At 35.3% G+C, this 24,737-nt stretch overlaps 6 protein-coding genes across 6 annotated transcripts; 1 reads left to right on the top strand and 5 right to left on the bottom strand.

Moving 5' to 3' along the window:
- Positions 1 to 44: 44 nt before the first annotated feature.
- On the bottom strand, positions 45 to 8,158 carry LOC129787825 (phenoloxidase-activating factor 3). The gene is made up of 7 exons (XM_055823628.1): positions 6,936 to 8,158; positions 5,075 to 5,827; positions 3,028 to 3,130; positions 2,714 to 2,895; positions 1,537 to 1,638; positions 1,004 to 1,171; positions 45 to 569 (listed from the first exon to the last, which is right to left on the bottom strand). Exons 1-7 carry the CDS (start codon positions 6,982 to 6,984, stop codon positions 400 to 402), a joined length of 1,527 nt encoding a protein of 508 aa, XP_055679603.1. The 5' UTR covers positions 6,985 to 8,158; the 3' UTR covers positions 45 to 399.
- A 1,761-nt stretch (positions 8,159 to 9,919) lies between these two features.
- On the bottom strand, positions 9,920 to 12,567 carry LOC129787833 (transmembrane emp24 domain-containing protein bai). The gene is made up of 4 exons (XM_055823635.1): positions 12,285 to 12,567; positions 12,099 to 12,219; positions 11,928 to 11,998; positions 9,920 to 10,441 (listed from the first exon to the last, which is right to left on the bottom strand). Exons 1-4 carry the CDS (start codon positions 12,462 to 12,464, stop codon positions 10,193 to 10,195), a joined length of 621 nt encoding a protein of 206 aa, XP_055679610.1. The 5' UTR covers positions 12,465 to 12,567; the 3' UTR covers positions 9,920 to 10,192.
- A 63-nt stretch (positions 12,568 to 12,630) lies between these two features.
- On the bottom strand, positions 12,631 to 14,212 carry LOC129787834 (uncharacterized protein C14orf119). The gene is made up of 2 exons (XM_055823637.1): positions 13,388 to 14,212; positions 12,631 to 13,274 (listed from the first exon to the last, which is right to left on the bottom strand). Exons 1-2 carry the CDS (start codon positions 13,589 to 13,591, stop codon positions 13,059 to 13,061), a joined length of 420 nt encoding a protein of 139 aa, XP_055679612.1. The 5' UTR covers positions 13,592 to 14,212; the 3' UTR covers positions 12,631 to 13,058.
- Positions 14,213 to 14,740: 528 nt separating this feature from the next.
- Positions 14,741 to 17,952, bottom strand: LOC129787826 (serine/threonine-protein phosphatase 5). Its single transcript, XM_055823629.1, has 6 exons — positions 17,748 to 17,952; positions 17,462 to 17,632; positions 17,171 to 17,392; positions 16,252 to 17,095; positions 15,226 to 15,307; positions 14,741 to 15,148 (listed from the first exon to the last, which is right to left on the bottom strand). The coding sequence occupies exons 1-6, from the start codon at positions 17,851 to 17,853 to the stop codon at positions 15,089 to 15,091; spliced, it is 1,485 nt and encodes a 494-aa protein (XP_055679604.1). The 5' UTR covers positions 17,854 to 17,952; the 3' UTR covers positions 14,741 to 15,088.
- On the top strand, positions 17,941 to 21,300 carry LOC129787816 (uncharacterized). Its single transcript, XM_055823617.1, has 3 exons — positions 17,941 to 18,275; positions 18,340 to 20,916; positions 20,985 to 21,300. The coding sequence occupies exons 1-3, from the start codon at positions 18,059 to 18,061 to the stop codon at positions 21,209 to 21,211; spliced, it is 3,021 nt and encodes a 1,006-aa protein (XP_055679592.1). The 5' UTR covers positions 17,941 to 18,058; the 3' UTR covers positions 21,212 to 21,300.
- LOC129787815 (uncharacterized) lies at positions 21,250 to 24,734 on the bottom strand. Its single transcript, XM_055823616.1, has 3 exons — positions 24,513 to 24,734; positions 21,827 to 24,448; positions 21,250 to 21,550 (listed from the first exon to the last, which is right to left on the bottom strand). The coding sequence occupies exons 1-3, from the start codon at positions 24,689 to 24,691 to the stop codon at positions 21,298 to 21,300; spliced, it is 3,054 nt and encodes a 1,017-aa protein (XP_055679591.1). The 5' UTR covers positions 24,692 to 24,734; the 3' UTR covers positions 21,250 to 21,297.
- Between the last annotated feature and the right edge of the window lie 3 nt (positions 24,735 to 24,737).

Genomic DNA, 24,737 nt, shown 5'->3' with positions numbered 1-24,737 from the left:
ATTTTTTTTAGCATCCAATAAGAGCAATTTAAAAAGAAATCTCGTTGGACTAAACATTTTAATTTATTTCTCCTATATATTCAACTCGTGTCTGGGATTTTCCCGACACTTTGTTGTTTACTTTTTTATTTCAATTTATTATATAAAGCATTTTCTTGTCTATAAATTATAAAGCACTACATATAAAAAAATTATAAACCTACGTCATTATCTTTAATCTCTTTTTCTTCTTAAATCTACGTTTAAAAATAAAAAGTTTTTTGGGATTTTTATTTACATTCTGGAGGTAGATTTTCTTTATTTTATTGCAAAAAAATCTCTTAAACATCACAATGTTGAGAAAGTCTATTGTGTGAGGGAACGTGTAAGAACTAAAAGTTTTTTTTTAGTGAATGAATATCAAACTTGTATATTTTCCATAATCCAATCAATATACGAGGATATTCGTGTGTAGACGCCGGGGAAGTTTGACACACCGCAGGTACGTGGTCCAAAGGAGACTAAACCTAGTAGGGTATACCGCTCGGCACCTGGAACACCCTCACTCATTAGTGGGCCACCACTGTCACCTGAAAAGGAATTTAATTTTATTCATTTCAATTCATTTTATTACTTTTATAAACTAAAATTAGTTATTTATTTTTTGAATCTTAATCAGCCTGATGAAGGTGGTAAAATATCCACGAAACGTCTGAAGAATGAAAGAATTATTAAATTATTCCTTAATAGTCCTAACGATCCTGACTAATTTTCTCTACATTTTTTCTATCGTTCTTTTTCTGACAAATCTTTATTCATTTTCACTCTATACTTAATTAATTAATTAATAATCAATTGACTAAAAAACCAACAAAATTTCTCACAAAGAAAATCCCTAAAAACAAAACTTTGTCGCCCTGTGTTGTTCTTGCTTAACTTTGAGACTTTTTTTTGCTGCTCTTTCTGTTGGCTTTTGAAATCGAAAAAGACATTTCATTGACAACAAATATAAATTTCCAATTACCTTGACACGCGTCCATATTCTCTCTACCTTGGACACACATCTGGGCATCAGAGACGATAATGGGAGTCCGGGAATTTGCACTGAAGCGCCTATAGGCATCGGCACATCCTGTGTTATCCACAATTGGCAATCTCACCCACTGAAGCGTTGGACTTGGGGTATTGCTCGCTGGATGTGGGGAAAGAAAAAACACAAATATTTAATTTTTGCATATTTTTCGGGTTTTTTTATGCTTCATCTCGTCAAAATCCGCTCAATGTCACCAAAAATTTAATGTTTATTCGCTTTTTTTTCTAAAATTGATTTATTCCAATAATTCAGAAAAATATTTGCGCAAGAACTAATCGCGCGCACACAGATTTTAATTAATCAAAAAAAAAAGATATTTCATCACGTGTTCTAGAGAGGGGGAGGGAAGAGGGGATTTTTGATTAAGAAAAGAATTCCGGAGGAATGGGGGTAATGACGGATGTTGGTTTTGTGCCAGAGAATAGAATTATTCAATTAAGTTATTTGAGGTATTTTGCACTTACCTGCGGTCATCGATCCCCAACCGGCAATAATGGCCCTCGTGTCAGCATTTTGTGGTACATTGGCGTACTGACCAGTGGGTAGGCACAGAGGACTTATGAAGGCTGTTAGAGGAAGGAAGAAATTCATTTGAAAATCTTAGACTTCTTTGAAGTTTTTTTTTTTGAAAAGTGGTTGGAAATTACAAATTTAAGAGGTTTATTAAATAAGTTTAAAGTCTCTTGTTAGCCCCTGGTTCCCCTAAAACTTCTATTTGTTCTTTATATGAATTTCTTACTCGAACAAGATGCTTTTTACTGAAGTTTTAATTCCTCATTTAAAGGGGTTAACATGTGAGAAAAATCCTATGTCTTGGAATATTCACAAAAATTTGCTTTAAAATAATAATTGTTACATTCTTGAAATATTTTTAATCTTATGAATAATTTGTTCGAAAACTTTTCTTAAAATGTTTCAATAATATTTTGAAAATATATTACGAATTATCTCTATATTCTTTTCAAATATAACGATTTTTTAAACTATTCTTTATTATTATCAATATTCCTCAAGAATATTCGTAGTAACGCCAATGCAAACATTCAAAATATTTCAAAATCAAGCGAATCAACCTGTAACAGTTCAATATTACAAAATGACAAATATTGTTGATATTTGTGAAGTATAGTCTGAAAATATTACAAATATTTTTGAATTAATATTATAATATTCACTTTAATTAAGATTTTTTTTTAAAGAATAGGGATTATTGGGCCTTATTCAGCGACCAAAAAACCCTTGAAATTCGCTTAAAATCTTGAAATTTCAGTACAAAATTCAAAGATTTCAAGGGTTTATTGGTGGCTGAATAAGGTTCATTATGTGATATTTCTCAAAAATGTTCGTTAAATATTTTAAATATTTCTGGTATTCTCGATATTTGTCAAGAATATTCATTAAAAAATTAAAATACACCCAATACTTTTCAAATTCAAATATGGAAAAATATTCTTATAGAATAACAACAATTATTCTTAATATGAAATGAATATTCGTGTTTTTGAGTTTAATATTTCCCCAGTTGTCTGCCCCTTGAATATTTTTTTTTCTACTAAAACTACTCGTTTTTTTACAAGCACTATCGCTATAAATAAATCACTGGATCAATTAATTAATTAGCAATGAAAATGAGCTTCTTACATGAATTTGTGCGTCTTCTCAGCCGAATGAGCGCAATATCATTTGCATATTTTGGTGTGTCGTACATTGAATGCGGGATAATCCTCTCAATTTCAAAATCTTGTGCTTCTGTGCACCTTGTTTGCTCGGCATTACAGTCAATATCTGACCGCGTGTCCAATTCACCCAATCGCACCATAACTCTGCGAATGAAAAAAAAGAAGAAATTCTTTAACAATGAAACGCTTCCAAATCCAATTTGTAGCAAATTGTTGTTTTTTTTTCTTTGGGAAGAAGGAAAAGAATATAAATAAAAATTCCACAAGTTTACTTACACCTGAAGATCATCAATTAAATTTCGTACACAATGAGCTGCCGTCACAATATATCTATCTGATATTACTGATCCAGAACATCGATATGTTACCTTTCCAGACGCTACAAAAAATTATAAATGAATTTACAGAATTAATTTCCACATTGAAGAGCGAAAAAAAAAGCTCACAAAGTACATTAATTGCAAAAAAAAGAGATTTGTTGGCAACAAAGGCACAAGTTAATACGGAAGTTGATTTAAATACCTAATTTTTGCTGTTTTTATTGCGATTTTTTCTCTTCATTCGTAGCATAAAATAGAAGAAAAACATCATTGTGCGGGTGTGTGATTAAATTGACATTTTTTTGCCATGATCTTAATAAATATTTTGTCTTTTGTTCAGCATTTAATTAAATTTTATATTATTTTGTATTAAACTTTCCCAGACTCTCCTTCCCCTCCTATAGACAAAGTCAATGCGAAATTTTATTGATAAATGAAAAATAAAAATTGAAAGTTTATGATTCAACAAACGAGAAATTTCGAAAACATTTTTTTCAAACGATATTTCGTCACATTTTTTTTTTGAACATTTAGAGCACATTATGTGCTCTTATAGTGTGGTGTGCACGAAATATAATAAAAAATTGTTAATTTGTAAGCTTTTAGCCTTATCACTATGGCACAATCGGCACAAGCACAATAATTTTTCGGATTTTCATAATTTTGCTTTCCGCAGCCTTGGCTATTTTTTTTCTCTCCCTGAACTTCTAAGAGTTGAGTTATTTATCGCTGAATTGAATCTTATTTTATTTATTTTTTCATATTTTTGAAACCCTTCTTGGAGCGACAGATGAGCACTTTGTATATTAATTTGTTTTCTGTATTTTTGTCGGAAGTAGTGCATTAGCTTAATGTATTGTCTTTGAGATTATACATTTTAGTTCCGTTTAATGTTGACATAAAAGGCTAAAAAGGAGGAGCTTATTCATTATGACGCTGCGATGTGATATAATCGATATCATTGAGAGATTCTTATTAATTTTAAATATTTTTCAAGGTTTTTAGGGAGATGAAGATGGAAAAAAAACTAATAATAAGTCTAATCTATTATTTAATTTTTGGGCAAAATTTTATTTAAAAATAACATAAATCACACCCTTATTTGAACCTACTTCTTTTCCACTTGCCGTATGAAGCATAGGTATTTTTATTATTAATCATCAATCAATGATCTCTCATAGTTTTCTTGGTACATAATATAATTAAAATAAAACCAATGAAGCATATGCTTCATGGAAGAAAATATTAATTGTAAATTAGCTAAAGGCGTGGTTTAATATTTCTTTAACTAATCTCGCGTGATTTTTTTTCAATTGTCTCAGAAGGAAAATTAAAAAGAAGAAACTCTACCTATGACTTTTTTTTTCAAAATTCGGTGTAATTTTTTTTACGAGATTTTCCGAGGTTGCTGTACCTATACCTGTTCATTAAAAGCTGCATTAGAGCTCCAAGATGAATAAACCCCTTTCCCTCAACTAATATATTTTTAATACAATTTAAAGACTTTTTTTTTGAAAAATTTAAACATATTTTCAAGCTAAAAAGATTCGGAAAAGAAAACAAAAAATTATTTTGTAAGACAATTGAAATTTAAATGAAATATTTTCCAAAAACGGAGATTTTTTTTGAAAAATAATCAGGATAATCTTTCCATTCTATTCCTTATTTTTATTCTACAAACTCTAAAAAACTATTGTAAAAAAAATCTAAAAACATTCAAAAATAATAATGAGTTGCGTTTTCTTCTGGACACCCTATGTTACAGGTTGTTGAAATTTTTATTAATAAAATCCGGAATTTATGATGCATTCCATTGATTCAGTTACCTATATTTTGTCTCTCTATATTATGTGATTCATTTACTGTCCATGATTGAATGACCTCACAGGGCCATCCCTTCACTTTCTTCTTATTCAATGTAAATCCCCGTTTGGGATTAACCCGAATTTATTGTAAAGAAAAACAAAATTATTTCCCCTTCAAGAAAAGAAAGAAATACTCACTCAAATTTCTATATGCCAGCCTTGCCATCCATGGGAATTGTCCTGGACCAGCATCTTCTCCTCCGATGATTCTCGTATTCACTGAAATTCCACACAATTCCGAATTTATCAGGGAGAGTTTTGTGTCCATTGTTGACACTTCAGGTGTAGCGGTGGTGCTTATTGCTGCATCATCAGCAACGGGAGTAACCGTTTCTGGGAGATCGAACTCTTTGGAGAATCCTGGAGGACAATTTTTCCGTGTGTCGGGATCCTCAAAGTGGGGATGGTAGGAATTTCTCCACTTTCCCCCGGGCTTTCGGTCGTAATCATGATGATCATAGTGGTGGAAGTTGTTGGGATTGAAACGATTCTTTGGGCCAGCCCAACCATCATAGCCCTCATTGCTTGTGTCCCTGTCCTCCTTCTCCACATCCCACACCCACGCTTCCTCCGTTGTTGGTCCACGATCGCGTTTATTTATATTAAATCGCCCATACCGTGTGCTGGGTGTTGGGCAGCACACAACAGGCTCAGCATTGCGGAATCCACAGGAGGCTTTTCGGAATTTCTTTGCGAGAATTGGGGAGATTGTTGTGGTTGTTGTGCGCGAGAGGATATCAATGAATGATTGGCAGTATTTTAATTTTATGCACTGACACGGCCTGTCGAAGATGTCCTCCTCGTGGCTATCGTACCTCCTGTAGGATCGTCGATTGTTGTACAAATAATCTGGATAGGGGTCATAGTAATTGAAGTCATCCCAGGCAGAGGCTGTTGAAGACATTCAATTGAGTCCCGAAAGATTTTTGATTAGAAATTGGGTGGCTTTTTGAGTCTTTCATTTGATTAAATAATTTATTTTTCAATAAATGTTTTGAATTTTATCCGTTTTTATATTGAAAATTAATAGGGAAGATTGGGACAAAATTAATTTTTTTACAGCAATAAGAAATTGAGTTTTTGTTAATAATTTATTTGAATAAAATGAATAAGATTTGACTAGACGTCTCCACTGCAATCTCCAGATGAATTTATTATATTTAAATAAGATACTAGAAAGATATATACATATATTACTACCAGGCGTCTCCATTGACTGAATGAACTAACAAATAAAAGCCTGGAATTTTATATTCTATTCAAAGTTTTAAATTAATATTTAATTATTTGCAATGTTATTAAATTCTTTAATTCTTTAAAAAACTGTTTAATCAATAAATGAAAAAAAATGGATTAAAAAAACTATAATTTGTAAAAAAAAAATAAATTCAATAAATAAAAAAAATTCCAATTAAATTAAATTAAGTCCGGAAGAAATTTTCTGTGTACGTTTTTAGGATTCAGATCTTTCCAAAACATTTGATTTAAAGTCGAATTGGAACAAATTCGGTCAAGCGGAATCAATCATTCAGTTCTATTCAGTTCTAAAAACTAAATTTTACAAGGAATTTTCAACTTCTAAACCAACGATAAATTTTTTACTTTCTTTCCTTGGCTTTAATCGTTTGTTTTAAGAGTTTTGAGGTCAGCTTTAACATATCAAAATTAAAATTCCAAATCTATCTCAATTTTGTATTTTATTCAGCCCAATTTTACCCCATCTTCCCCTACAAATATTCTCCATTCATCAATACAAATCAGATTAATTTTACTCAATGAAAATATTCTCAAGAATTTATTTATCATAAAAGGAAAATGAACTTTGACTATTTTTAATCACATAAAATGTCTTCAAAGAGATCTTCTTGCATATTTTCTTGCAATGTTCATTTTGCATAATCTCATTATTTTGGCATTAAATTTGTAACTGTAAAATCCACCTCGTCAGGTGATTAAATTTACGATGATGGGTTGTTCTTCTCAACTGAGCTCAACTCACCAATATTTGTGAGACATAATACTACGGGTAAGAGCGTTAAGATGATCATTTTTAAAGGCACACACAACACGTAATAACTTTAATTACACACAAATACTTAAAATAAAATTAATTATAATAAAATCCCGAATACTTCTTGCAGTAAATCTCAAGTGATTCAGGGATTTATATTGAAGATTTTATTTTTTAAGGCACAAATTGTAACTGCTTTTGTCACATTAAGTTTGATTTTATTTTTATTTATTTATCTCTCACAGAGAGTACACCAAAAGTACTTGAGATTTGTTTTCTTGAGACACACGCGAAATGAAGAAAAATCATTCAGAGAAAAAAATCTTTCGGGTCATTGCAAAGCACATGATAAATAAAAAGTCTTTAAAGCACATTGTGTGCACAGAGAAAATTTCTTAATAAGAAATTAAATTAATTTTGGCTTTTGAGAGAGCTTAAATAGAAATGAATTCTATTTCACTGAAAGATTCTACATTTTCCTTGAAAAAGTTCTTTGTGTGATAAAACGGAAACACATCACTGAGCACTGATTTCAACACTGAATCTGCCTTTCCGGTCGATGCTTAGTTTTATAGGCAAGACAGGGTGGGAAAGACTTATGAGCAATTAATGGCAAAACACACCACAACTCCAACTTCCAGCAGTGCTTGTGATTTCGTTAAGAGCCCAAATGAGACTGTAGTATTGTGGAAGTGTACCGTGAAGTCCGCTGTCTTCAGCAAGAGCTCCACCAAAGAAACCCGCACAGACGATGACCAGACGACGATACGACTATACGTGTGCGGAATCCCCCACTCTCTTGATTTTTATTTCAATTAAATTGGCTATTCCTTCCCAAAGTTCTCCTCACAGTCTTCCCCATCAAAAGGGAAAGATCTTTTTTATCCCTCTTGTGCAGCAATCTTCTGCAGGTGAACTTGTTTACTTGATTGCAACTGTGGATAATCCGCAAGTAAAAGAAAAAATCCCAAGAACGTTCCATCTGCAACATACCACACATCTTCATGCGGGAAATCTTGTTCTTTAATTTATTCCACAAAAATGTCTCTGCGGTGTATTTGCCAATGAGCCATGCGCCATGATCACGCCGGTGATTCCCCTCAACGCAATGGACTCATCACACAGAAAAATCATCTCAATGTTTCCCGCAACATCTCGCATAATTATGGTTTCTCAAAAAGAATGGGCATTTTAGTGCGAAAATTTGGGTAAAATAAGAGATGTGTGAGAGAAGTTTGTCTTGTTTCCGCGCCTGTGGCCATCGTGAAAACCACAGAACGACTTTGAAAATTTTTAATTTTTATTTTTCATTTTGGAAAAAAAGGAATTTGTTCAAGAGGTTTAATTAAAACAAAATAAATTGGCAGCAAGATGTGGTTAAGTTAAGGCATTGTCTGTTGTTCTCAATTGTGGTGGATTTTATTCGGTCTGATATGGAATGAATCCAAAAAAAAAAAAATAAAATGAAGAATAATTGTGCGTTTAAAAGGTTCAAAATAATGCTAAATAAAACGCTTTGTGATCATAAAATTATAGGCAGAATGAGAAGTTTAAATCTGAATTTAAGATCTGGATTAGACTTATCAAAAAATTGTGTAATTTTGAGGATTAACGAAATATTTTCTTAACACGTTAAGAGCGCATGAACTTCTCGGGAATTGATTTTTACGTGACGTGTAATAAAATAAATAATTACCATACGGTAGAAAAAGTTTACCCGGCTGGTACAACTGTTTTACTATACGCCATTAAAACAAAATAGGAGAAAATTCTTTCACAATACGTTTGAAAGACTTTCAAAAACTTAAAATTCTTTTGAATGAAATACGTTTTTTCTGGTTTCTGATGTTCTGCAGAACTTGTTTTATTTATTTTACCTTTTCTTATGATCTTTCACATTCGGGTAAACGAATTTACAGTGCTCCTATTCAGTAGAACGTTATTAGAGATTTTTTTTTTCATATTTTACGGAACAATCCTTTAGTTTCTCATGTTCCGTGAAAATAATTTCGGATTTATCTACGTACTATACGTTTTATATTACGATTTTTATGATATTTCGTGCTTTATAGAATTATTTTTTCTTCTAGTTCTATTTTTTACATTCTGAGGTGTTCTAAAGAAACAACGTATCGGTTTCTCGTGTTCTGCTTATAGATTTTACGAGGTAAATTGTCGCTTCGCTCCAATTTACCTCGCCCCGCTTCGCCGGGATTTGTTGCACTTCGCGCAAATTTTAGACAAAAAAAATTATGATGGTTAAAGCTAATTTTCTAAATCTTGCTGCATATTTTAAAGCTGTAGAAGGTTTAGTTGACGTGGAAACTTATCTTATTAATTTAATTGAAAAACAATAATTATTTTCAATTGCGATTTATTCTATAAAATCATACAGAATTCTTTTTTATAATTATTCTATTTCCTTATAGAATTGGTACAAATAAATCCCCCTGAGTCTCTAAATTGGGAATCTTTCTCTCATCATCAAGAAAAAAAATCACCTTTCTTATCAAAAGAATCCGCAATGAAAAGAGAATCCACGAAATTCCTCTTGTTGGAGTCATCGCATCACCTAATTATGTATTTTGTAGAATTTTTAATATTCTTCCAAGAAATCCGAAACACGAGCATTTTATCATGCCCTGAAATCATTGCGGAAATTTTATTGTGTGGGCATGTTGTGAGATGAATAACACCGAAACGTCGATGTTGAAGAGATAGAAAATACGAATTTTCCCAGCGGAACTAAAATTCGTGAAAAGACCATGCGCGACACGTCAGAAAAGCCGGTTTTCAGCTTCTCCATTCGCTGCCTTTGGGGCACCGCACACACATTTCAAGGGGGCCACCTTCATGAAGCGATTTTAATTTCGAAATTTTATTTTTATTGAATTTTTGCGAATTAATAAAATACTTCACGCCCGTGCCAAATGCGATGGTGTGGAACGAATTGTAGTGAAAAGCCCAATAAGTGCACAATTAAGTGTTTATTTACCCTCAAAGACAAAAAAAAGTCATACATAAGTAAATATCTCTCTCCTCCCGTGGAGATTTTATTTTTTTCATGACCGGCTAATAATTTATTTTTGTGATATCGCGAAACGAATTTATGATTTATTCGATGCGGCAGATGATCTGGCGCGAAGCTTTATTTCATTTCTTGCACCCACCCCCCTCCCCACCCCTCGCAACACTTAATTACTCACAAAAAAAAAGAAAAGAAAAGAAAATCGTAGAATTTTGGTCTACTCAATGAGTTTCTTCGCCTTGAAGTACCTCCGCAGGTAGAGAACCTGCCACGTGGCCAGCCCGAGTAAGCAGCACATGCTGAAAATACTGAAGAACAGCACGCGGCTGTTTGTGGACTCATTCGTGTCACGCATCTCCTCTTCACGCTTCCTCATTATGGCAAAATCCTGAACAATTGAATCCGAAAGATCCTCAAGGCGCTTCATATCGATCTCCAGTGGTTTCAATTTTGCCGCCTCACCATACTAAGAAATAAAATTAATTTGAAATTTTAATAAAAATTAAACAATTTTCTAAAAGCTAAGCTATGAAAGAAATTTAAAAAAAAATGAAAAAATAAATAAATAAAGGATTGATGATTAGTGAAGGATAAAATACTCCAAACTCTGTAATTTAGTGCAAACAACTCAACACATCCTTAAAGAAAGGAAAAACGTAAGCAATAATATATTTACCGGAAAAAACTGAGAATTTTTACCCAAAAAAAGAGATAAAAAACTTTAAATTTTCGCTAGAATATTTTTCATTTAAATTAAGAAACTAATGTAGAATTAAATGGAACAATCAACTTTTTGATTTATTGATCTTTTGAATTGATTTAAAATGAAATTATTAAATTAAAAAAGATTCTTTCTCGCTTTGAATCTTAAGAAAAGATATTTGTCAGAATCGACCCCTTAATTGAGCGAATTTAAGTAATTCTGTAGCACAATGATAGAGACGATCTACATGAAATTATGCTTGAAGTTGTGGGTTCAAATCCCGACGCTGATCGAAAATTTTTATCAGTGTTAAGGGCTTTTTTTTGGTTTTGTTTAAGTCTAAATTTTAACAATAAAAATTATTAATGAAATAATTCCATTTGCTTAAGACATAAAGTCTGAAAAGATACTTTATAATGTGATTTTACAATTTTTGACGATTAGTTTCTAACCTTTATCGCTTTTTGTTTATATTCTGACGTGTTTTTTCTGTCTTTTGACACTTCTTTCTAACGTTGGACGATTCTTCTCTAGCTTTTAAAATTTTTAACTTTATTTAACGTTTCTTTATTTTTATTTATATCAAAGCTTTTCTTAGCCTCTTCTTAGCTGTTTTTCTTTTAAGATTTGACTATTTTTTTATAACCTTACAGATGATTCTTTTCTAGCATTTGAAGTTTTTTCCTTAACGGTTGACATAATTTATTTTTGACATTTGACATTTATTTTTTTAACGATTGATTTTCAGTCTAACTACATAATTTGACGTTTTCTTAAACAAAAAAAAGGAGACTTTAGGAATACAGAACTCCTTCCGGAAGCATCGGCAGGGAACCCGCGTCTTAATCCAGCCTAATTAAAACAATTATCTCCGGAGCTTTCGACGCAGTTTACGCGTCTTCCTCAGCGGTCAGGAAAGTCTAATTTTGGCAGATTGCGTCAATAACGCGTAATATCTCGCTCAGCGGAATAAATCAGAAATCCTCTACTTTTTCATAATTTTCTTCAAATTTCAACATTTACAATTTTTTACTAAACTCTTATTCTCTAAACAAAAACCTGATATTAAAATATTCCAAACCTACTACAACTTTCTTCTTGGCTTTGAACAATATAATTATTTTTCTGTAAGCTTTATTATTTAATTTAAATCTTTTCTTTAAATAACTTCCTGTCTTTTCAACAAATCAACTAGCTGATTGTTCCTTAAAAAATACCCCGAAATATTAAAAAATAACAAGTTCCTTACACTTTCATATGTCTTGGTCTCAATGCCCTTCTTGATTGAAAGGTACACGTCATGGTTCATCCCACGTTGATCTGTTTATCAATAGAAAAGGTAATTTATTGGCAAATTTTCTTATCAAAATATCCCATATTGAATTTTTTCAACGTGGATAAGAAGGAGAATTTAACTTACGTGGAGATACTTTCGATACGAAGCAAATCTCAAAGGTCTCGTAGTGTTCTGATGAGAATGTAAACTTCCCGTGTGAGATTTGATCTTTTTGTGACAAAATGTGTCCTTTTGAGTCGCGCACCTGTTGGCGAAGGAAGTGCCATTAGTTGAGGATTTAGGGGGTTTATGTTGGAGGGATTTACTCACCACATAGTCAACCTTCTGACCCGGCAGATCCGTCACTTCGTACTCTCCCGTTACGAGCTGTTTCGGTTGCATCTCATCTCGCAGGCATTTCTGCGTATTCGGCAGCAGGTTGAACATTATGCCACGTGCGCCGAATACGCAGATGCACAAAATAAATAATTTAACTATCCACGGATGCATTTTGTGCTTAATTTTCCCTTTTCTTGAAAACTTTCACTCCGCTAAATACCAAACTTCCTCGCCATGGGCTTTGACGTTTTGCACCACAGATGAGGTGGCGGCTTAGTGACAGAGTTGTCAAAATTATTAGTTCAAATACCCACCACTAGGCGCAATAAAACAAGAATTTTTATTAATTTATGTTTTATTCTGGAAATTCAGAAATTACATATTTTATATATTTTTAATAATAAAAATTATTTCAAAAAAATATTTCTTTTTTTTTTTAGAAAAAATGTCTTCTAACGTTTTTTTTGAATATGTGTCAATCACAATCTGAAACACATGGAATGTAGGCTCCAATATAATGATTATGTTTATAAATATTTGGCGGGGTAGTATAGGTTGGTGAGGACTGTGGGATAAGGTTCCATGGGGAGTAGTATGTATAAAATTTACTGAAACTACTAGATTATAATAATATAAATTATGTTTTAGTAAAGAGAGCTGCAAAGGAGGTTCGCAATTGGATGTTAGGATCAACCTTATTCGTCTTCTGTAGAGCTAGGGCGCGTCCTAGTTAGGTCCTTCAAAGTCTAAATTAATTTTGTTGCTTTAGTACTCCTGCGTAGCTGTTGGGGATTTATCATTGTGATCATTAACAGCATCAGAGGCTTCGGACACTGATGAATTGGTTCCATTTGTCTGGAGGATTTGTAGTTCATTTGTGAATTTATCACCAAATGTTGGATCAATTTCTGCAACTTTCTCACTCAATTTCTCTTTGATATTTTGAGGCCATTTACTTGACCACTCACGAAACAACTTGACCTGCACGGTGAGAGGGCAAACGGAGAGAAAGAAAGAAAGAAAGATTATTTAAATCAATTAAAAGTGCATTAGATGTTGAGGAAATTAAGTTCAGAGCAACAACAACAACTTACACGACACTGAAAGAGACTCATTGGCTTATCGTTGCATGATGCCTCTGCCATTCCACCCACAAGACCATTAACGTAGGATTCAGGTGAGAGGCATTCCAGGAGGATCGGCAGGAAGTCCTGACGCTGTAGCTCACTCCATTCATTGAACCACTGAATCATATATCTCAATTCTCCGTCTGTTGTTAAATTATTACCACCAGACATTCTTCTTCTTCACACCAGTGCACGAAAACAAAAGATAAGACCGAAAACGACACGCACTTGTTTTTTTTTTTTCTTTTCTCAATTGACGTCTCAACCCGCCCTCGGGGCTAGTTTAATCACCAAAAACTCACTAGTTTCGGCTTAAACCAGTGTGATGGTGAAACATATATGAATATATTATTAATTATAACGGATCGATTGCGAATAGGAATGTGACAAAAAAAAAGTCCCGCATCAAAAATTAATTCTTCATCACAAAAATTGACATTACTTCGAAATTAGCTGTCAAAAACATTTGACATTTCCGAAATGTCACGTTCAAAAAGAAAAAAAATCAGTTTGGAATCTTAAAAAATGCATCTATTAACACTTAGAGGATTTATGTGGACACCGTGTCCATTTCGAGTTTTTAAATCGTCATAGATTAAAATGTATTGAACCTATCGTTATAAATACCACGTCTATGTGAAGGAATTTCAATTACTTTAAGTTAGGCTAAAGAAAATCCGGAAAATATTTTGCTTTTTAAAAGATAATTAAGGTCAAAGTCGAAAATATACGCGGAGGATGAAAATGGTCACCGTGACCAACGGTTTTTTTTCGAAAAAAATCGACGCGCCCGAAGATTATGAACCATACTCCTGTGTTAAAAGATAGGAATATGGTTCATAATCTTCGGGCACGTCGAAATACTCTTTTGCACAATTGTCAAAGTGTTGTTTACTTTTTTTTTTTACATAAAAACTCCGGAAAATTCAATACTTAAAATAAGCAAATACAAGGATTAATCTAAAAAAAAAACCCTTCAGGTAGCCTCCATAAATTGTTTTCTTTTGAGATTGATAAGTGGTTTCAGCGCACCCATAAAAACCAATATTTTAGATTGTCTATTGATTTCAATCTTCCATTATAATATTTTTTTATCCAAAATTTGCGCGAAGCGCAATAAATCCCCCCATTAATTGAATAAAATATGCACGCATAGTTATTTTGCAAATGCAATCTTCCATATTTCCTTGAAATGTTTGAAAAAAAACCGTTGGTCATTCTGTCCAATTTCATCCTCCGCGTAAGTGAAAATTGCCCGGTCCTCCGAGTGTTAAAAGAAAACAAAACTAAAATTATACAAATCATTAAAACCTTCATCAATTATAATTTTTCTCTTTTATATTTTCTTAAAAATTGAAAAAAAAAGTAAATTTGAAAAGTATATAGCAATGGAAAATTTGATAATTTTCAAATTTTCAGTGTGTGTGAATGCTTTTTTTTCAGGAAGAACCTACACAATTTCTTATATATTTTTCTTTGTTCTTACTAAGGGGGTTTGGGAGGGTGTATATAAATTTTCTTCTTTTTTTTCTTACTTAAAGGACTCTGTAAATTTTCATTACATTGTCTTTTGTTGTTGTTGTTGTAACCCTAAATCATCTCGCATCTATATATTCCTAAAACTTTCGTGTACAAACCAAATTTATTTACACGCTAGGATAATTTTGACTACATCAGCAAATTCAGCAAGGAATTTGCATATGCCATTGGTTTTACATTTGGATGAGGCTGCAAATTGAGACAAAAAAGTTTATTTATTTGCTGCAAAATTGCTAAATTTGGGAAAAATAAATTTAGACACTCACCACAGCCTCGTAGGTTGTAAATTTAGGTTTCAAGTCGTCTCCCTTGATTGTGATAAAGGCTCCCATATTACCCATTGTATCACTGTTGAAAAGCATGAAAGAATGGATTAAAAGAAACCCATTAAAGTGAAAGTGAAATGGAACTAACAAAAAAATCATTTTTAAACAAAGATTCTTAAAGCAAGGCGTCGCTAGAATGTCGCGTTTTCTCGAAATGTCAAGTTATTTTGACGTTTAATCCAAAATCGTCATCATCATCATCACTATGGAAAAACTTTTGAAGGCGCTCAACAACAAGGGCTATATGCGATCAATCCAAAATCGATTTACAAAAATTAAATCGTTTTCAAATTATAACAAAATTCATTCTTTAAACGTCAAAAGTTCTCATTTCTTAAAGGTCAAAAATCGCTTTTACAAAATGTCAAAATTTCCGTATTTAAAACGTTCAAAACCATATTTTCAAGAAAAAAAAAAACAAAGCAAAAGAAAACATTTCAAGAGCATCAAAAAGTCGTTATTTAGGGTATACAAAAAATATTTTGAAAATAGAATAAATGCATTTTCAAAACGTCAAAAAACTGCGTTGATAAACATCTAAGACTGTGTTCATAAGACGTAAAAAAACCTTTTTTAAAAATATAAAAATGATTTTGATGGAAAGGTCTGTTTACTCCTCCAAAACAAAAAAAAACCGTATGTTCAAAACTTCAGAAAATGCGTTTGAAAATAACTTAAAAAATGCATTTTAAACTTTTTTTTTAAACATGAAATAAAGCATGTTTAAAACGTCAAAAATTACTTTTAAAATCTGTTAAAAATCCCATTTTTTGAATTTCTTAAAGCCGTCAAGAATGATACTTTTAAATCGTCAAAAATCGCATTTTTAATGCATCAAATTCTATTTTTTTTTTAATAACTAAAACCCCGTATTTGCAAAGAGCAAAAAAGTTTTTCAAAATTAAAAAATAAAACTAATAAATGCAACAAAATAAATATTTAAAAAAAATATAATAACTGACTTACCAGTAGTTAGGCGCCGAGAACACTGTAATGCATTTCCCATTGTGGGCTTCTTCGTAGCCGAGATGCTTAACCTCATGGCTACGCACAACGTAGTCCAAATTGTTGAACTGGCAAAAGGCTTCAGTTACATCGGGTCCAAATTGGATGCCCACTCCCCGTTTTGAGGGTCCCCTGCCCATTTGGGGCTGCGGATCACTCCATAGAAGTTCACACATTAGCCCCTCATCGGGTGGTTGACGATTGCGCTCGATCTTTCGCAAATCATCCAGGGAGACGTTATCCTGCGAAAAGAGCCCCCCATGCATCACGAGTACGCGATCATTGATACAATGGCACAGTGGTAGCCAATTGTAGACTTGCGTAAACATATCGGACATTGTGCTGGAGTATTTGGCCACAACTTCCCCCGTGAAGCCGTACATTTGATTCATCGTGACACTCTCGTGGTTGCCGCGTGCCAGGAAGAAGTGATCCGGATAGAGGAGTTTGAAGCCAAAAAGCGTAAAGATGCATTCAATTGAGAAGGAGCCCCGATCGACAAAGTCTCCATTGAAGAGGTATGGATTTGATTCAGATGGCAAGCCGTTGATCTTAAAGATGTTCATCAAGTCGAAGAATTGCCCGTGAATATCGCCGCAAATGGTGAATTTCTGCGATGGGGGCACACGAATATCCACCAGGGATGGTTGCTTCCTGAAATACTCATCGACATCGCAGAGAATCTTGTAGGCATACTTCCGGTGCAGCTTCTTCTCAGCCTTGTAGAATTCCATGAGTTCCAGCATGAATTTCACCGTGACCTTCTCATTCTCCAATTTGGGTCCCGTGTAGTCTTCCTCAATTGCTGGGGGAGAAGCATTTTTTTTTTTAAATTATTATTTAAAGTTCCGGCCGGCTTCTGAGAGCTTCTTTTACTTACAAATTCCATCCAAATCTCGGTACATTTGTGCTAGAGACATCTCCTTCTTCTCTGTGGCTATTGCTCGTTCAAATTTCTGTTTATTGATAATCTTCTGGCATTCTTTGAACTTCATCTGAGCATCCTTATCTTGAGGTCTTCTCTTGGCAACATACTCAAAATCACTCAGCGCTTGCTTGAATTTTCCTAGAGACATATGAGCAGCTGCCCTCCGATAGTACCCTACCAAAATACAAGCAAAAAACATTTGGTTTACACACAACCACCCACACAACACAACATCCCCCTCACCTTTGATGTAAATTGGATCAGCCTTGACGGCAGAAATTGCATCCTGCAGGGCATATCCATAGCTCTCCTGCCGCAAATGAGCTAAACTCCGATTTGCATAGTAAACTGCATTGTCAGAGTCCAATTTAATTGCTTCTGTATACCACTCAATGGCCTTATCGTATTCCTTTTCTGCAAAAGAATACAACAACAAAAAAATCATATCGCATTGATTTTGCATGATAAATTTTTAGTGAGGTTATGTCAAAGTTGGAGAATGAGAAAAAAAGTCACCCGATTTACTTACTATTAAAATGTATGTTTGCTTTGCCCTTATATTCCTCCGCTTTGGGATTCTTTTCGTCCTTAATCTCAATACTATTGCTATCCTTGCCGGGGTCCTCTTGAGACATTTTTAACAACAAAATATAATGACTTAAAATTACACGAGAAAAATGCAAAATTTTCTCTCTGGAAGGGATGACGACGAAACTACAACCACTTGGGGGCGGTAGTGTACACAAAGTAGGCGAGAAAATTCATTTGCGGAATTTTTATACCAATTTTTAAAAATTTGTTTCTTGTAACGTCTACGTCTGAAAATTGTAACGGCCTCCGATGTCTTTAGCTCGAGGTGGAGGAAAAATCCCACGGCTTAGTAAAATACCAACATCCTCCTACTACTATGAGGCATCAACAGATAGGAAGGAATATGTGGCAGTTCAGAATGCTTCTAGTTCTAAAGTTGATTTTTTCTACGGAAAATCCTCAAGGCCAATTAATTATTCGAAAGTGCAAAGAATCCGGGAAGAGAAAGTTGAGGAACGAAGAATTGGTGAGAAGATGGGATACCTTGATAAAGGATTCTTATCTTAAAATAAATCCTTTTGAATTTGTAGCTCCGACAGCAAGAGAAAAAGGAATTAGGGATCTTCCAGGAATAGCTGTTAATGTGAAGATTCAACCACCTACAAGAGCTGCACAAACTGCACAACAGAGGGTTGTTCAGAATACCCAGAGAGCTCCCGGAAGGCCCAAACAATTGAGATTTTCCAAAGTACCCACCACCAGTAGGTCACAGCTGAGAATCCAGGCAATTGAGAATGCCCAAACGAAGATCGTCAATGATCTCCTGGAGAATGTCATAAAAATTGCATCCAGTGTTCGTTCCAGCAGAATTCCCGACAAAGAGAGGCTGGGTAATCTTTTGCAGCTGATTAAAAATGTCCAGATTGAGATTCAGAGAATCTACCCTGATTTGGAGCGTCGTGAATCCCTCCCAAAAACATCTGATCCCCATACCAGGGGCAATATGCAGAAGATTGTGGAAGAATTGGCAAATTTATCTCATCAGCTGGAAGAAGAATCGATGCCAGAGTTCTCAAGTACTGACATGTCATCCTTGGGGGCTTCCTCAAAGGATCGTAGCTTCCTAACACCCGGGGAAATGGACACGGAGGATTTATTTAAGGACACAGGAGATCCCTTTGTGGGAGATCGCAAAGATTATGCAGGAATAGAAGATAATTTGAGCGAAATAGACAAGGAATCCTTCCCAGAACTCATCACAACTGACCCCCAGGGAACTTCCGATCGCTCTGATGCAAGCAAAAAAATCCAAAATGCCCAGAAACATTCATTTGGACGCTTGAGTGATTTATCCAGAGAATCCTTCCCGGATTTGAGTTCTTCCGGACATGCGGGGAGTTTCTTGGATTCAGCGGAAATGGACACGGATTTCGGGGAAGCCGCACCGGATAGTTACTTTGAGAATTTAAAGAAAATCCCAAGCACAAATATGCAGAAAATTGTGGAAGAATTATCCAATTTATCCCATAAATTGCAAGAAGAATCAATGCCGGAATATTCAAGTTTAGCTTCATCCTTGGATGCTTCTTCACAGCCCCATGATAGGAGTTTCTTCACTTCCGGAGAAATGGATACGGGGGATTTGTTTAAGGACATTGCAGTGCCTGAAGATCCTTTTGCCGGAAAGAGAAGAGTTTTTGCAGAGATTGAGGAACAATTGAGTGATCTTAATGAAGAATCCTTTCCAGAGCTCATCACAACTGATCCCCAGTTGTCTCCTGGTGCACATAAGAAGCTCCAAGATGCCCAGAAGAATTCATTTGGACGTTTGAGTAATTTATCAAAGGAAACCTTCCCGGATTTGAGTTCTTCCGGACATGCGGGGAGTTTCCTGGATTCAGCGGAAATGAACACAGAGTTCGGGGAAGTTATCCCGGATGATTATTTCAAGAGACCCATACCTAAGATCACAATTGACCCGGATATTTCCATTTTAGAAGAAGAATCTTCCCCAGAACTGATTAGTTCTGACACATTTGAGATTCCTTCATTTGGATTAACTTCCAGTAGTGATTTGGAGAAGGAATCTTTCCCAGAGGAAGCGTTCACCAGTAGATCCGGAAGGGATTTTTCAAGCGGAGAAAGGAGTCATTTGGAATCACATGATATGAAAACGGATGATCTTTTCAAATCCCTTGAGGCAGAAAATCAATCCCAAGAGCGTCAAAAAGGCTATTTTAGCCAACTCTTTGAGAATTTCAGTGAACTTGGGAAAGAATCAGCTCCGGAATTCTCTAGTTTAGGTCCTGCGGAAGCATCAAAAGGAGATTTGGACGATTTAAGTGAGATTCAAGATGAATCCATTCCACAGTATTCGAGCTTTGAATTATCCCTGGACAGGCAAAAAAAGGATTTTCCGGGAAAGAGTTCCGTGATGAAGGAAGCTGATTCAGATTTGAGTATTTTGAAATCGCACGAAATGAGTACGGGAGGATTATTTGGGGACGTCTCAGGGGTATCTCGGATTGCAGGAAGTTTTGGGGATGCTCAGAAATTTGATGGTCAAATCGTTGAGGGTCTCAGTCAAATTGTTGATGAATCCGTGCCTGAATTTGCAAGCACGGGCCGAGGGAGTACTCTATCCAGTAGATCAGGACGTGATAGGAGTTATTTAACATCCAAGGAAATGGATTCAGGAGGAATCTTTGGAGAGAGTCTCCATGAACTTCCACCTTCAATGCGAGGCAGAGCTACTGCGAGGAAGGATATTGTCTTGGAAATTGATAAGAATTTAAGTCAAGAGTCTGCTCCGGAGATGGTCAGTGCGGAAGTTTCTGCACAGAAAAGTACTCAAAGTGGTCAAGGATTCTTCAGTAAGATCTTCAAGCAATCTCTCGAAGATATAGCCAATGAATCCTTCCCTGATCTCAGTGCAACTCCTGGGATTCTAGATAAATCCTTCTCGAGAGATCGAAGCGAAAGAAGCTTCTTGGAATCACACGAAATGCCAACAGATGACCTCTTTAAATCATCTTCGAGGGAAATTGATAAAGAATCCTTTCCGCATGTTAGTTCTTCAGATCTAGATCAATCAATGCGATCAAGTAGGAATCTATCGGAAAGGGAGAGGAGACTTTTGGGACGTTCTGGACAAAATTTAAGTAGTCGTATGTCATCAAAGAACCCCCAAAAGATTCTTAAAAAGATTCTAATTAGTATTCTTTTCAAAATCTAGGCGATCTGTGCACGGAAGCTCTCTTGCGGCATACGTTAGAAGTCGTTAGAATTCAATCAGAAGAGCTAAAGAAGACTAAGACTCGCTACAATAAATTCATAGAAAATGTTGGTGGGATCATGCAAATGCTAAAGAGCACCTATGATAGAGATCTCTCCAAGGAATCCCTCAGAAGGATCAATATGAAGCTCCAGGAGCAACTGGAGTCCTTCATTCAAAACGAATAGGCCCATTCAAGGAAATTTTCAGTACAAAATTTCAAATATTGCAAATAAAATTTTAGATTTTATTGAATAGAGAATTTTTTCTTGCTTTACCTGATTAATTTTTCCTGAAATTTCGGATATTTGTAGAGTTTGAGGTAAATTGTGGGTGCGTCGTAGGTGAGGAGAGATCGGCAGAAATCCAAGGCGATCTTCTGAAGTTCCTCCGGTTGATTCTTCTCCAGAAAGCGCAAAGCACAATTAATGGATTTGTCCAGATTTTTCTCATCCATTTGAATGTCTGAGATCAACTGGCCATACTGGGAGAGAATCGTGTGGATCAGCTTGAATTCCTGACTGAATCTGAAAAGTCAGAGAGATATGTTTCATTTGGAGATCGGTTAGACATTCAAATTATGTGAGGTTAAGTTTTGAGCGTCAAGTCAGCCATTTTGGAAGAGAACACAAAAGCTTGGGTTTAGATGAACAAAACTGTTCAAAAGGAAGGTTAAAGCATCTAAATAGAGCAAAAGAGGAAAGAATCATACAAAAACAGAAAGAATGTGTGAATAAATGGCCAATTGAAGCTTCCGCGTCAAAACTAAAGATTTAAAAGGATCCTCCATTTTGTTTCCTCACCTGTACATCCCTTGCTGTGAATTAAGGTGAGATTTCTTAGCAGCTTCAGCGAGGAATTTGTTGATTGTGGGAATAACATCGGAAATTGTTCTTTTGTGAATAAAATCCCGCGATGATTGTGCAAGGAGGCAAAGAAGATTGAAGCATTGTCGGAGAATAATTGGGTTTTGACTTTTAAACTTCTCTGCAAGTGGGAACCAAATTAGATGAACAACAGGAAGGAGTTTATCTTCATAGGGAGTCAGAATTGCAATTCCAGACGTTAGAAGCTCCAAGCTGAGAAGGCATAGAGTTTGATCTTTGGAGGAAATGTACTTGCTGACTAGACGTACTATCTCATCTGTTAGTTTTATGTGGTTTGGAAGATTTTCTGGTTCGGCAGCTGTTTCAATTTCTGCTTCTGCCTCTGCTCTAACTTTTTCTCCAGCTTCTGCTTTACTTTGAAGTTGATCTGACGTCAGATCGTCTCCTTTCTGCTCTTCTAACTTATCTGAATTTAGCATTTCTTGTTCTTCTTCGTGAATTTCCTCAATTTCCATTTCATCCTTGAGCTGCAAAATCTCCAACCATTTCTGCAAAATCTCCTCCTCTGTCTCATCTTTAGCCCCTTGGTCATCTCCTGATTTCCAACTCAGGATTTTCAGCAAGAACAAATGATAGATTTTGAAGTGAGTCTTTTGAATTTCTGGATTTTTAGCTTTTGCGCTGTTCTGCAAAAGTCCTGCCAGGATTGTTTCCAAGTAGAAGGAATTCCTGGAATCTTCTGAACTGTACTCCAAGATTATCTGCAACAGTCCAAGACCATCTTCGTACGTGTAGGGCTTCTTGAGGAATTTATTAATGTAGAAAATTATGTAGTCTGCATTTGTACCGATAAAATCCTGAATGCTTGATGAACCAAGGGATGCCTTCATGTGGTTAAGAGCTGTGAAAGCAGCTGCCCTTACGCAGGAATTGGAACTTCCTGCTTTTGCCAAGACACGATGGATGGTTTTGAAGAGATATGGATGAAAAACTGATCCAAGTTTAGCTGCACAATTCCCCACACATTCCAGGACTAAGCAGGAATGAATAATGTTGTATTTTACATCTTCAATGGTCAGAAGATCTTCCTCTTGATTGGGATTTGCATGAATCTGCAGCGATAGGTTCCAATGGACGTCTTTTAGGAGTTCCATGAAGAATTCTAGCACCCATGATGTGCATTGATCATTTGAACTTGAAGCCATAAAGTTGAGGATCACCAAGACGGAATTACTGCCCTGGTTTCTCTCCGCGAGGATCTTCAGGAAGTGTGAGGAAACAATTAAATTCACTTCTGCCCTATTGAGCGCCTTGCACATCTTTTCCAGAGCTTTTTGGGGCTTTTTGCTAATGAGCCACCTGAATCTCCTCCAAGGATGTCTTAAACTATCCGGAAAGGGGCTCTCTTCGAGCAAAGATGAGTTTTTTGTATCCATTTCCGCTCCCAGGATAAGGATAGTTGAGAGTTTCTCCAGGAAAAATTCATCCACAATCAGTGTCAGGAGTTCAGTGTCTGAGATAAAATCCAGGGCACTCTGGAGCATGGAAAATCCAATAATTTGCTTATAGTCATCCTCTCGGAGTATTCCCTGTGGGAGGATGAGCAGGAGGGATTGAATTATTGCTTCTGCATCCCTCACGAAGGAATCATACGATGAATGAGTTTTGAGGAAGTGCAGTAAATCCCTGGAACGGTTAGAAATTCCCTCATCCTCATCAAAGCACATAATAAAGACAATCTGGAGGAGATTCTGATTGGAATCTGGCAAATTATCCGAACACTTCCTCAGCAAATCCTCACTGACAGCCAAAACTTCCCGTCGAACATTCTCATGATCATGCTGTGTGAAGACAAGGAGTTTGGCCAAGTAGGGCTTCAATTTCTTATCCACTGCTTCAATCCATTCCCTATCCTTCCGGAGGATTCTTTTCCCATCAACTTCACTCAGAGGAAGCTTCAGAATATCTGGTTTTTCTGAATCCTCCTCCTGCTCTTTGATAATTCTGCCGAAATCCTCAAATTCTGGAGATTTCTCATCAAAATCCTTTTCAGTTTTCTCCAAAATCAAGCAAATTATCTGCCCAATGGCTTTAATACTGACACCAATGAGCTGATGTCCCTGAATTGAATCCTCCAGGGCTGTTTGCATGAGACATTTGAGGATTCTCGGCAGCAATGTGTAGATCACATCGGCTATTTGACTTCGCAACACAACATCCCCCCGATCTGCCTTATCGTCGATTTGCAGGAAACTAAGGATGCACTCAATGACATCCTTCTTTAGTCCTCCAAAAGTTTCCTGCTCAATTATTTGGACGCAGGTAAAGAGAAAATTGGCCACAAATGTACGATTTTTAACATTAAAAAATTCCTCAATGACATCCTTTGCTGCTCTCTGTGCGAGAGTCCTTATACATCGCACTGATGAGCCTTTTAGCTCCTCCGAAGTCTTCAGGAGATTCCCGGATTTGAAGTCATAGAGTTGCCTCAGGAGAACAATGAGGATTGTACTGAAACAATTACCCTTGTCCACGATGATTCTTCCCAGGAGGATCTCAACTGTCTCAATGAGATGCCACTGAATCTCTGCTTTCTTCCTGCAAAACCAAATTTTATTTTTTTTAATGAATTTATTGTGATTTTCACGGGAAAATTTCTTACCGGATTTCATCAGAATCAATTTGTGAAATAACTCTCAGGAGGATTTCATTGATTATTTTACCAGGAAGGGCATCATTGCACTTCCGGAGAGAATTATTTAGTTTCTCAATTTCAGGGATTGTTGGATCCTTGAGTATTTTGGTCAGGAGTGGGAGGATATCACTGAGAAAAACATTCATTTTGATGCGTGCGAACTTCCAAAACAACACAAAAATAAATAAAAAC

The sequence above is a fragment of the Lutzomyia longipalpis genome, chromosome 1, assembly GCF_024334085.1.
Source record: "Lutzomyia longipalpis isolate SR_M1_2022 chromosome 1, ASM2433408v1".
In the NCBI taxonomy this organism is placed as follows: domain Eukaryota; kingdom Metazoa; phylum Arthropoda; class Insecta; order Diptera; family Psychodidae; genus Lutzomyia; species Lutzomyia longipalpis.
This window is presented reverse-complemented; position numbering and strand designations above follow the sequence as displayed.

Bases quoted from the DNA above. Each gene is read 5' to 3' on its own strand.
- LOC129787825 (XM_055823628.1), bottom strand. From the start codon at position 6,984: ATGATCATCTTAACGCTCTTACCCGTAGTATTATGTCTCACAAATATT. The intron at 3,131-5,074 runs GTGAGTATTTCT...AATTTTTTGTAG, and splicing joins GCTGGCATATAGAAATTTGA to CGTCTGGAAAGGTAACATAT. The intron at 1,172-1,536 runs GTAAGTGCAAAA...CCCCACATCCAG, and splicing joins TTGGGGATCGATGACCGCAG to CGAGCAATACCCCAAGTCCA.
- LOC129787833 (XM_055823635.1), bottom strand. From the start codon at position 12,464: ATGCATCCGTGGATAGTTAAATTATTTATTTTGTGCATCTGCGTATTC. The intron at 12,220-12,284 runs GTGAGTAAATCC...CTTCGCCAACAG, and splicing joins GTCAGAAGGTTGACTATGTG to GTGCGCGACTCAAAAGGACA. The intron at 10,442-11,927 runs GTAAGGAACTTG...TTTATTTCTTAG, and splicing joins AGACCAAGACATATGAAAGT to TATGGTGAGGCGGCAAAATT.
- LOC129787834 (XM_055823637.1), bottom strand. From the start codon at position 13,591: ATGTCTGGTGGTAATAATTTAACAACAGACGGAGAATTGAGATATATG. The intron at 13,275-13,387 runs GTAAGTTGTTGT...CTCACCGTGCAG, and splicing joins TGAGTCTCTTTCAGTGTCGT to GTCAAGTTGTTTCGTGAGTG.
- LOC129787826 (XM_055823629.1), bottom strand. From the start codon at position 17,853: ATGTCTCAAGAGGACCCCGGCAAGGATAGCAATAGTATTGAGATTAAG. The intron at 17,633-17,747 runs GTAAGTAAATCG...ATTCTTTTGCAG, and splicing joins AGCAAACATACATTTTAATA to AAAAGGAATACGATAAGGCC. The intron at 15,149-15,225 runs GTGAGTGTCTAA...CTCAATTTGCAG, and splicing joins TTACAACCTACGAGGCTGTG to CCTCATCCAAATGTAAAACC.
- LOC129787816 (XM_055823617.1), top strand. From the start codon at position 18,059: ATGTCTTTAGCTCGAGGTGGAGGAAAAATCCCACGGCTTAGTAAAATA. The intron at 18,276-18,339 runs GTGAGAAGATGG...TTGAATTTGTAG, and splicing joins AGTTGAGGAACGAAGAATTG to CTCCGACAGCAAGAGAAAAA. The intron at 20,917-20,984 runs GTATGTCATCAA...TTCAAAATCTAG, and splicing joins TGGACAAAATTTAAGTAGTC to GCGATCTGTGCACGGAAGCT.
- LOC129787815 (XM_055823616.1), bottom strand. From the start codon at position 24,691: ATGAATGTTTTTCTCAGTGATATCCTCCCACTCCTGACCAAAATACTC. The intron at 24,449-24,512 runs GTAAGAAATTTT...TTGGTTTTGCAG, and splicing joins ATTGATTCTGATGAAATCCG to GAAGAAAGCAGAGATTCAGT. The intron at 21,551-21,826 runs GTGAGGAAACAA...CTGACTTTTCAG, and splicing joins TCACAGCAAGGGATGTACAG to ATTCAGTCAGGAATTCAAGC.